This window comes from Lycorma delicatula, chromosome 5 (genome assembly GCF_047948215.1).
Source record: "Lycorma delicatula isolate Av1 chromosome 5, ASM4794821v1, whole genome shotgun sequence".
Lineage (NCBI taxonomy): Eukaryota > Metazoa > Arthropoda > Insecta > Hemiptera > Fulgoridae > Lycorma > Lycorma delicatula.
In genome coordinates this window covers 175,589,659-175,602,150 of record NC_134459.1, presented here as the reverse complement: position 1 = coordinate 175,602,150, position 12,492 = coordinate 175,589,659, and the positions used below count along the sequence as shown (strand labels likewise).

General features: G+C 30.7%; 1 protein-coding gene across 8 annotated transcripts in view; it reads left to right on the top strand.

The window, feature by feature from the left end:
* LOC142325609 (UDP-glucosyltransferase 2-like) overlaps positions 1 to 12,492 on the top strand; it is a 103,546-nt gene that overhangs the window by 72,429 nt on the left and 18,625 nt on the right. For all 8 annotated transcript variants that reach the window (XM_075367563.1, XM_075367568.1, XM_075367566.1 and 5 more), the window contains 3 exons: positions 1,270 to 1,868; positions 5,537 to 5,759; positions 9,552 to 9,771. In XM_075367563.1, coding sequence (XP_075223678.1) covers positions 1,270 to 1,868; positions 5,537 to 5,759; positions 9,552 to 9,771 — 1,042 coding nt within the window. The remainder of the gene's footprint in view (positions 1 to 1,269; positions 1,869 to 5,536; positions 5,760 to 9,551; positions 9,772 to 12,492) is intronic.

Here is a 12,492-nt window from a genome sequence, read left to right as displayed (position 1 = left end):
ACATTTATGCACGACAAAACAAGCTTATAAAAAAAGATTAATAATTATGAATGAAAAATTCTTATGCGGACACCAGATGACGTTCTTGTACGCCTATTAAATGACATATACGCATTTTTAAAAGTACATAAAATTTTGTTTCGCTAATAACTTCTGGTTTTTTTGCAATTTTTTTTTAATCAGAGGTTAATAACTACTAATAAATCGACTATTAATAAATCAACTATTAATAAATCTATTAAATTTAATATTTAAATTAAAAAAAGGAGATGGAGTCTGATTCGAACCGATGTGCCTTCCCCGTGTAAGATCCAAATATTTCATTAATTAAAATTTTATTTGGCTATAACTCTAAGAACCGATGAAAATAAGTACGCTTATCATATATCGTTTAAAAAAGTACCGCCTACGATATATCGTTGAAAAATCCAAATCGTTTGGATTTTGGGCTTTTTTCGACACTTTTGGTCACGTCGATTCCAATCAAAAGGGGAGTCGCACAACTGGATGTTACAACAGTCTTAAATCCAAAATGTCAACAACCTACGGCTAATCGTTTTTGAGTTATGCGAAATTCATATTTACGTGCAGACGTCTCGCCGAAACTACTCAAAATGGATTCAGGGATGGTTAAAATGGATATTCCGTTGAAATCTGAAAACCGAAATTTTTAACGATCACAATACTTTACAAGGAAGTAAAAATGCTGGAAATGGAATTATTTGAGGAGTTAAAAATTATTTTGATTGTTTTAAAAAACTTTGAGACGTATTTTTTTATACTCTTTGACATTTCGGATGTGTTTCTGGCACAACTCATCCGTTCAGTTTAATTAGCTCTTCTTTTTTTTGTGAATAAGTATTTTTTACGTAAATTACTTAAACTTTTATTCTGACAGATGTTTTCTTTGTTCTGTGTTTTCGGGCTTGTTTTTATTTTAGTTCCTTCTTGTTTTTATAGCAAACATCAAGTTATTTTAAACAAAAAAAAAATTATAATAATTTCCAGAGAATGTATGTTCATATGTGTATTATCTGTATTTTGTTGATATCTCTGGACTGTCTCGACGTAAATTTTTCAAAAATTTGCCAAAAGATTTCTTTCATCGGTGGCATTCTTATTTGTGGGGGGAGGAGACAGAGGGTAGTTTTTGCGGTTTTGAATTTTTTATTTTTTATATAGCGGTAGTGAAATTATGTAATACGATGTTTAGGAGCTTTAGCGCTCCTATCATAACGAATGTTTAATAAATTTTTCTCTTTGTTTCAGTAAACCATGATTTTTTCCCGCCGAACGAAGAAGTACAAACGTTTGCAACACAGGAAGTACTTGATCTTGGATACACGATTTGTGAAGACGGATTTAGAGATCCAGAATTCCAAAAACTTATTAGATCGTCCGATAAGATAATATTCGATTTAATAATCACCGAAATACCATTCTACCAGCATTCGGCAGCCGCTTTAGGTTATGCGTTTAATGCGCCGCTGATCGCACTCGATTCTCATTCTCTGACGCATCTTGATGAAGAATTTTCTGGCAATCCGATATTTCTTCCTTATATATCTGATATAAGTCTTCCTTTCGGCAGTAAGATGAAATTCTTTCAGAGATTTTACAACACCTGGTATAAAATAATCGGCAGCCTACGCAATCGACTTTACAATTTACCCAGACACGAACGGTTAATAAAAACATACTTTAAAGATAAATATCATTTATTTCCACCTCTTGAAACGATGTTAAAAAATATTTCACTGTACATAATTAATTCTCATCCTGGCCTAAATCCTCGACCGTATTTACCAAACGTAGTAGAAGTCGGTGGAATTCATATTAATACCGATCAAGCCGAAAAAGTACCGGAGGTAAGTTATACGCAACGTAATTTTTGTTTAAAAAATAAAATAATTCAAAGGTTTTTTTTTAACCGATAAATCATTTACTTTATTTTTTTATATTTTATTTATAATTTCATTATTATTAGTTTTTTACCGGTTTGTTAATTTTCATAGGTTGTATAAGCCAAACCGGCATACAAGTACACGCAGTTCTAAGTAAAGTAAATAACTTCTTATCTTGACTATCGATACGTTATCTTTTCCGGCTAAATTTGATATCGTATACAAATTTATGAAAATTAGTAATTTTCTTTTGTATTAAAAAAATTAATTTTGCGTACGAAAGAGATTTCTCGTAATAAAGTAAATAACTTTGAAATAACACGATAGTTGTAGGCTAGCGTGCAGAAATTCTCGCAAGACGATTTATTTTGCTCTTCTCATTTCAAGTCCATCGCTCTGACCGGCACGGAGAAGCAAACTGCGGACGATGTAGGAATACCGACCTTTGGAAAAAACATTACTCGTAGCTCGTAGAATAAAATCCCTCGACGTACGATAGTATTTATATAGATGTACGGTTAAGTTTCGAAACCGTTATTTTATTATCCAGAATTCTCTTGATTTCAAATTTTCTACTCTGTTCTAAAAATTCTTTCGGCTACGACAAACGCAAAACACTCGATTTATAAAAAATTACCTGTCGTACAGAGTTCATTCTCTGAGAGTAAACACTTACCCCGGGATGTTAAGCGGGATACCGCTCGGCAATAGCCTAGCGTAGGATGAGAACGGCTACGTTAGTTTAAGGATTAACTTGTACATCGGTTTGCCTCAACCGAGTTGGATACGACAGCTGATTCTTAAGAGTACTTTAAGTACAAATGCCGCGTAAATTCTTTAAAAAATATTAAATAAATCGTACTTTTTATCGATTTTAATATATCGTATCTTAAACGGTAAATAAAGTACAAATAATTATTTGTCGCATAAGAATCTTTGGTAAATGAGAAATACGATATACGAAAAGAGAAATTGAAATAACGTATCGTAAATATAAATTATGACGCATCAAAATATGTTTTAAGTAATAATTTCACATTTTCATTAATAAGATAATAAATTACTCTCTCTACAGATGACTTCTTTGATATAACTGAATATTACCTTGAAATTGTTTGGTACCTTCAGTGACGCTAATGACATTCATTTTAAAATCATTGTATATTAATCATTATATCATAATTATCATCGAATTAACTTATAAGTAATGTAACGCGATAGTTATTTGTTTAACTGGAATATAGCATTACCGAATAATAATACTTTACGGTAACAAAAATCACCCAAAATCCTTCCTTTTATAGCCTGCTTTTTTCTTCACTCAGCATCATAATTCGATAATAATTTAAATATCATCGAAAGCGTTTTTATAATTTTCTGAAGAACATTTTTAATCTGTGTAAATTTTAACGTAATGTAGCAGTTCTTGATTTGATTCTATTACACGCAATTTTTCTGTTACTTGGTTTTTTAATTGCGGTAAAGAGACCTTGTATAAGCGGGTGAAATTTAATAAAGTATAATAGCAGTGTTTGAAACTCGCATAAAAACTCCAAACAAAGTAATTTCAAAGAACTCTTCTCTTTAAATGAATATGTTAGCGATTTGTTAAGTTTTTGTTAATAAACTAAGCGCGTAGTTTTAGCCGAAAGAATTCTACAATGTACAGGGGTAACCGTTATTTCTCAATTAAGAACGCAACAAAAGAAAAATCACCACGAATAATAGTTATTTTAACGATTTTCCTTCTTAGATCTTCAGACGGTGAGTTTTGTCGTTTTCCATTGTTACTATGAACGGTCCACCATCACACCGTTAATCGTAAATCGGTCAACGATTAGGTTTAATACCGAATTAATATTTTAAATCGGTATGAAAAATTGAAAATGCCACTTTTAAGTAAATATAAAAAAGATTTAAACGCTATTAAATAACAATAATGCGAGCCCCAAGTATACATATCCTAAACCTTGAAGAATCCATCCCCGAATTACAAGATATTCCCGCAGACATACGGAAAGGAGGAATGAATGCTTTTATACGTAATCCGATGAAGAAGATAATAAGAATAAAATAACAAATGAAAAACTAACGTTTGCCGGGAATTGAACGCTAGACCGGACGGCTAGAACCCATCGTGTTAACCGCTATACTATTTGCTTTATCAAAATGGATGTTACGTTTCTATAACCTGAATTTGCATACACTAAGTCCTCTTTTTTAGTCCTCCTTATAAATAAATCTTTTATTCCGATCTATAAATAATACCGCATTATATAGATCATATCAGAAACGAGTAGATATGATGTACTCCAAGGATAAAAATACGAACTCTCCGAGTTTTTTCTCGGATAAATTAAAGGAAAGTGCGTTTAAAATTTTATCAGACAACAAAATACGTACTTAATTATGAAATAAAGAATAAAATCGATTAAAGCTCGCATATAATAATAAAAAATAATAAATACATGAAACAGAAGTAAATAAATAAAAATTAAAAATAAATTACGGTCCGTAAAATTAATGAAAATTATTTGACCTCATATTTACAGCCACATTAAATGAAAATTCAGGAAATTCACAGTTTTTGAATTGTTTTTTTTTTTTAATTAATGTTATCTAAACTCGTCGATTGAATAATGTTTTTGTTAAAGAAATAATTTTTATTTTATTTTAAATAAATCGGTTGAAAAATGAGATAATTAATTTTATTAAAAATGTCAATGAAAGCGCAGTAATGCCCTTTCTTTTACGCTGAAACATTGTGTTGTGAATTATTAAAAGCAGTTTTGTTGTCTAATTTAATATAGATACGTACTGCTAAGTGACTATTCTTTTGAACATAGGTTGCGCATTCGTAAATATAAACGCAAGGATAAATAAAAACTTTTAATTTAATAAATATCAGTCTACACGATTCATAATTATACGAGTGCCAATAACGATTCGAAGCCCGTTTTTATATCTTTAAAACTCATTTATTTGTGAGACGAGGAACGTATAATTATGTCCCTTGTATGCAACAAATGTGTTATGACACGCTAGTCCCTCCTGAAAATGGCGTACTCATTTTCACAACAAGCATTCTGCGGTAAATTCATAAGAAAAAATGAAGAGAGACGCGGTTTCTTATCGCAAATATACTATTTTCTGATCCAGATATACCGTTATACATCACCGTCAAAAATCAGATGATATTCGGCCCTAGAAATGATGCGTTACACGTGTTTACCGTAGGAACTAATTTTTAATGAACACCGTTAGTCTTTAAGAAGATGACAATGAGTCTTGCCGTTTGCGGCTGAAATGTTTTATTTAAGTATTAAAGCGAGGTAGATAGTGCAAAGTAACGCATTATTGTACGCCTTTCTTTAGGAAACAATGCGTTATATATTTGGCTCGCATTAAAAACATTTTATTTCGAAATGTACCTGTATCTTAAAAATCAAACTACAATTTTTTGATAACATTCATATTCCTACGGTTCAGAAGGAATCGAGGACTTTAGTTTAACCTTTTCCCAAAGGTTAAAAACCGTTAAGCAAAATCGATAGCGATAATTTTTTTGACTATTTTCTATCTCTTTTCTTACTTGTGAATATGTTTTTCTTTATTTATTTTATTTATACCAGGATCTACAGAAATTCATGGATGAAGCTACAGATGGATTTATTTATTTTAGTTTTGGTACCAACATTCCGACTCATAAAATGCCTACAAATAAATTTCAATCGTTTATCGATGCGTTGTCAAAAATTAACAAAAATGTTATTTGGAAAGTAGAATTAAATGATACTTATGTTTTACCTAAAAATATTTTTACAAAAAAATGGATACCTCAGAAACAAGTTTTAGGTAAGTACACCGTATTAATGTTTTGAGTTTTAATAGTACACCTATTAAAAAAAAATAATACTTAATATTGTACTTTATAAATAATCGCTTATAAATTATTAAAAGTTGAACGCGTTTATTGATAAACACAAATAATAGCGATTCGAAATGATACTCAGTAATTCAAAATAGGCAGACAAATTCGAAATGATAACTCAATTTCATAACACTATATTCAAAATTAAAAACTAATGATAAGCCTGAAATAATTTACATCTGATAATACTCGCACTAAAGTTTGTGGATACAAACCATTACAACTCTTAAAAGATCGAAATTAAAAATAAAAAAAACGGAAATTGTTTTTAGATATTTACCTGAGGAATATATGCAAACCCCAATCAAGTGAGTATCTCGTTTATTAAAAACGGGTAAAATTTGCGAGCATTGTTCCAGATTTTTTTGCTTTCAAGATTGAATTTCGACAAATCTAAAAATTGGGTTTTAGATATTTACATGAAAAATGCAAACACCAAAAATCAAATTTATATCTTCATTATTTATTGAGAAATTAAAAAATATACCTGGGTTTCAAAAAAAAATTCAAAATTAATCTTAACCTTTAAACTCAGAATTTAAAAAAAATCTAGAAATGGGTTGATAGATACTCAAATGAAGATTACATACAATAGAAATCAAGTTGATAAAGCCATTTTTATTCAGACAAATTTTAAAAAGTAGTAAATTTCATTGTTACTCCATTGTAATCCTTTAAATTCGAAATTTCAAAAGATCCGTTCTTAGTTTGCCCTTACATCATAAGAAGAACAAGTAAACAAATTTTCAAAAATCTATCTTTACTTTTTTGCCATTGATAAATTAGTTAGTCACTCAGGACATGCTCTTTTATATACATATATATATTTTTTGTCTTGAGTCATTTGACTGGTTTGATGCAGCTCTCCAAGATTCCCTATCTAGTAATAGTAGTTTTATTTCGGACACTGACTCCATCCTAAATCCCTAACAATTTGTTTTACATATTCCAAACGTTGCCTGCCTGCACAATTTTTTCCTTCTACCTGTCCCTCCAATATTAAAGCGACTATTCCAGGATACCTTAATATGTGGCTTATAAGTCTGTGTCTTCTTTTAACTATATTTTTCCAAATGCTTCATTCTTCATCTATTTGCCGTAACACCTCTTCATTTGTCCCTTTATCCACCCATCTGATTTTTAACATTCTCCTATAGCATCCCAATTCAAAAACTTCTAATCTCTTCTTCTCAAGTACTTCGATCGTCCAAGTTTCACTTCTATATAAAGCTACGCTCCAAACATAAACTTTCAAAAATGTTTTTCAGACGTTTAATTTAATTTTGATGTAAACAAATTATATTTCTGACTGAAGGCTCGTATCGCCTGTGCTATTCGGAATTTTATATCGCTTCTGCTTCGTCCATCTTTAGTAATTCTACTTCCCAAATAACAAAGTTCTTCTACCTCCATAATCTTTTCTCTTCCTATTTTTACATTCAGTGGTCCATCTTCGTTATTTCTACTACATTTCATTACTTTCGTTTTTTTCTTGTTTATTTTCATGCGGTAGTTCATACGAAGACTTCATCCATGCCATTCATTGTTTCTTCTAAATCTTTTTTACTCTCAACTAGAATTACTATCATCATCAAATTGTAGCATCTTTATATTTTCACCTTGTACTGTTACTCCGTATCTAAATTGTTCCTTAACATCATTAACTGCTACTTCTATGTAAAGATTAAAGTAACGGGGATAGGGAACATCCTTGTCGGACTCCCTTTCTTATTTCGACTTCTTTCTTATGTTCTTCAATTATTACTGTTGCTGATTAGTTTCTGTAAATGTTAGCAATCGTTCTTCTATCTCTGTATTTGAACCATAATTTTTTTTTAAATGCTGAACATTTTATTCCAGTTTACGTTATCGAATTCCTTTTCTAGTTCTATAAATGCCAAGTATGTCGGTTTGTTTTTCTTTAATCTTCCTTCTACTATTAATCTGAGCCCTAAAATTACGTCCCTTGTCCCTATACTTTTCCTAATTGGTCTTATGAACTTGGAACTTTTTCCTCATTGGTAAACTGATCTTCTCCTAACACTTCTTCTACTCTCCTCTCACTTCTTCTGTTCACAATTCTAGTTAAGATTTTTCATGCATAACTAGTTAAGCTAATTGTTCTGTATTTTTCACATTTGTCTGCTCCTGCTTTCTTTGATATCATGACTATATCACTTTTTGAAGTCTGATGGAACTTCCCCTTTTTCGTAAATATTACACATCAGTTTGTATAATTTATCAATCGCTTCCTCACCTACACTGTGCAGTAATTCCACAGTTATTCCATCTACTCCAGAAGCTTTTCTGTCATTCAAATCTTTTAATTCTCTCTTAAATTCAGATCTCAGTATTGTTTCTCCCCTTTCATCCTCTTTGACTTCTTCTTCCTCTATAACACCATTTTCTAATTCATTTCCTCCGTATAACTCTTCAATATATTCCACCCACCTATCGACCTTGCCTTTCGTATTATAAATCGGTGTACCATCTTTGTTTAACACATTATTAATTTTTAATTTATGTACCTCAAAATTGTCCTTAATTATGATGTATGCTCCATCTATTTTGCCAATGTTCATTTTTCTTTCCACTTCTGAACACTTTTCACTTCCTGTTTATAGTATTTCTTAATTGTAGATAGTTCCTTTTACTTTCTTCATCACTAGCATTCTTATATTTTCTACGTTCATCCATCAGCTGCAATATATCGTCTGAAACCCAAGGTTTTCTACCGGTTCTCTTTATTCCGTCTAAGTTTGCTTCTGCTGATTTAAGAATTTCCTTTTTAACATTTTCCCATTCTTCTTCTACATTTTCTCTTATCTTTTTTACTCAGACCTCTCGCGATGTCCTCTTCAAAAATCTTTTTTATCTCCTCTTCCTCAAGCTTCTCTAGATTCCACCACTTCATCTGACACCTTTTCTTCTGGTGTTTCAACCCCCAATCTACATTTCATTATCACTAAATTATGTTCGCTATCAATATCTGCTCCAGGGAAAGTTTTGCAGTCGACGAGTTGATTTGTAAATCTTTATTTAACCACGATATAATCTATATGATACCTTGCAGTATCGCCTGGCTTTTTCCATGTGTATATTCTTCTATTATGATTTTTAAAATGGGTGTTGGCAATTACTAAATTATACTTTGTGCAAAACTCTGTAAATCGGTCCCCTCTTTCATTCCTTTTGCCCAGCCCGTATTCACCCACTATATTTCTTTCCTTGCCTTTTCCAACGATTGCACGATTGAATGACAATGATTGTTAACAATCGTTGTCGGTTTAGGTTTTGATTTTATCCTTATTACAATGATTCTATCGCTATGTATTTTGAAATACTTTACTCTCTTCCCTACCTTCTTGTTCATTACAAAACCTACTCCTGCCTGCCCGTTATTTGAAGCCGAGTTAATTATTCTAAAATCACCTGATAGAAAGTAGTTTTCCTCTTCCCACCGAACCTCTCTAATTCCCACTACATCTTCATTCATCCTATCCACTTCCCTTTTTAAATTTTCTAACCTATCGACCTTTTTTAGACTTCTAACATTCCACGCTCCGACTGTAGAATGTTATTTTTTTATTTTTGAGTTTTGCGTTACATATGAACGCGTGTTTTGATAATGTTAAAAAATTATCTAATTATTTACCTAAGCGATTAATCGTAAAAAAGTAAAATATAAAATAATTTTGCGTTTATTTATTTTGCAGCTCATAAAAACTGTGTAGTGTTTATTACACACGGCGGCTTACTGAGTATAGAAGAAGCTGTTTGGTTCGGTGTCCCGCTGATCGGTATTCCGTTCTTTGGAGATCAACCCTATAACATGGCGCAAATTGAAGAAAAAGGTATCGGAATTAAAATCGAATACAGAAACATTTCGTCTACTTCTTTAACGTGGGCTGTAAATGAAATCTTAAATCGACAAAGGTAAATAGTATTTTTATTTTTTACATCTGTATCGACGATTCAAAATGAACAACGTCAAAATGTTTAAGCGTTTATTTTTAAACCGATATAAAATTACACGAGAATATAAAACTGTCAGTTAACTAGCTATATTAATTAAGGTTGTAGGTCGTAAACCCTATAAATAAATGTTAATCTTTATATCTTTTTCATAAGATTTAGACGGTTAATTCTTTGTTTTACAAATTAACCTAAGATACGCATTTGGATAAACGTTTTGTTAGATATTAGATAAGTTCTTTAATGTAAACAAAACCTTCTTTACTTATTTTATATTCTGTTACCGTTTCGAAAGAAGAATTATACAACCCGGCGCGTTAAGATTTTACGTTTCGTTTAAATAATATTTATAATTACATAAAGCTATTCATTTTGCGGTAATGTGAATACCTAGTATACAAATAAATGTAACAACAACTACTCCATTAATAGATCTACATATGAAATAAATAAAAACCGTTAACCGAAACAAAAAATACATAATAATTTTATAACATATGAACAACGAGCGATAATAAATAATAAAAATGTTCACATATTTAAAAATGTCGGATGTAATTTAGCTTTATTAAAACAAAACAAATATGTCACAGGAAAACAGTTAAACAAATGTGCGTAATGCTCATTATATAAATATAAATTAAGCTTCTTTGATGTTACAATTCCTACTTTTGATAAACAAGATGCGACTTCAAAAAAAATACAATTAATACGTAGAAGCGCTTAACAAAATACAATCTAAATTTGTCAACCGCCTGACAGAATTATAACATGAAGCCACAAACATCAAAAACAATAGAGACCGCATCGTAACACGATTAAACACGATTACATTAAATAAAAACAGGTACGACAGTATATATGAGATCGGACAAATAAAATCTAATAAACTTTAATCGGTTCCTAAATAAATGTTTTTCAACTTAAAAAATATAAGCGGTATTTCAGCTTATAACGGTACGGAAAACAACAATTACATTCGTTGAAGACGGCTACTGAAAGTATAACGTAAATTAAAAATTTAAAATAAATTGAATTTGGTTTTGTCATTAAAAATTAGTTTTTTATATATTTAAATTGCCGGGCATTATCGACAAAAATATTGCACAACCGTTTAAATTTTATCCCGCTTTTGTAGATGTGGATTGCGATTCCTACTAAGGATTGAATTAATTTAAAAATTTATTAAAAATAATATTGATCTTACATTTATTATAAAAATTGAGACCAAACATTTAAAAATATAAGGTAATTGGCTCCACGAACAAATTTTTTTTTATCCGTTACTCCAAAAGGACGGGAAAATATTTAGTCGGTCTATAGATTTGTTTTTATGTTTTTATGCGTTTTCCCTCTCTAACTTCAAAAACATTTACAAACGATTCAAATTTAAAAAAAAGTTTCAAATATAAAAACGTTTCAAAAACATTTACAAATGTTTTTGTCGACTTCAAAAACATTTGTAAATGTTTACTTAAATATATACATATATACATAGGCATACATATGTAATAGATAGGCATACATTACGCCAAGGTCTAGCATCTTTAATGCTAATTGGTTTTTAGTTTTTTTTTTTTTTTGTCTTCAGTCATTTGACTGGTTTGATGCAGCTCTCCAAGATTCCCTATCTAGTGCTAGTCGTTTCATTACAGTATACCCTCTACATCCTACATCCCTAACAATTTGTTTTACATATTCCAAACGTGGCCTGCCTACACAATTTTTCCCTTCTACGGTTTTTAGTAATTATCGAATACTATTTATCAAAGTAGTCGCATCGATTTCGTGTACTAAATATCAAACAATTTTTGATTGCGTTAATGGCGGTTCGTATATGACAACTTTAAGAAAAAATATGATATATGGTAAATAGAATATCCTCCGATTCCAAAAACCCCACAATTTAAGCGGGTTTTCAAATAAAAGTGCTTGGTAGATAGATAATATATTTTTAAAAAATCATAATAATACTTGCAAAAATAAATTACATTATGATTTAATAAACCAAGAAATAAGAAGAGGTTAATTTAAAATTAATTTAAATCGATTCGCTTTTTCGCTTATCTACAAACGACAAAGGGTACTCTACATGCCGATTCCAAAGCTGAAAAAACTTACAAAATACTATTCGAGTCGTGAATACAGTGTAGGGTAGAAAATTCCACGATTGTAAATCCTTTAGTTATCTTCCCGCTCTTCTTTAGTTTGTATTACCGCACGGAAACGTAGTTTAATAATTTGTTTGTTTGTCCGAGTTAATCTCGCATACCGATTTTAAAAATAACTTCGGTTTTTTAAAGCTTTTTTCTGCCCTAGTCGCATAGACTGTACGGCAATTACATCGACCTATTTTTCTGCCCCCTAATTTCACATCCAAAGCACCCGTTCATAATAATGCGATTATTAATATACAGATAAATAAAAGTCTGAATTCAAATAGCGTTTACTGATGAGCCTGTGATGATTTAATCGTCACAGGTTCGTTAGACTCTGAAATTTAATCGCGACAAAGTTTACCGATGTTAAATTCCCGTAATCCCTCCAAATAACCTGAATTAATGTGAAGAAAAAACTTACATGTTTGAGACGATTAAGAATCGTCGTATTTAAAAAAAATATGTTTTACCTTCAGGAAAAAGTGTAAATGTATTACAATACCGCATAGAGGTTTAGTCCCCT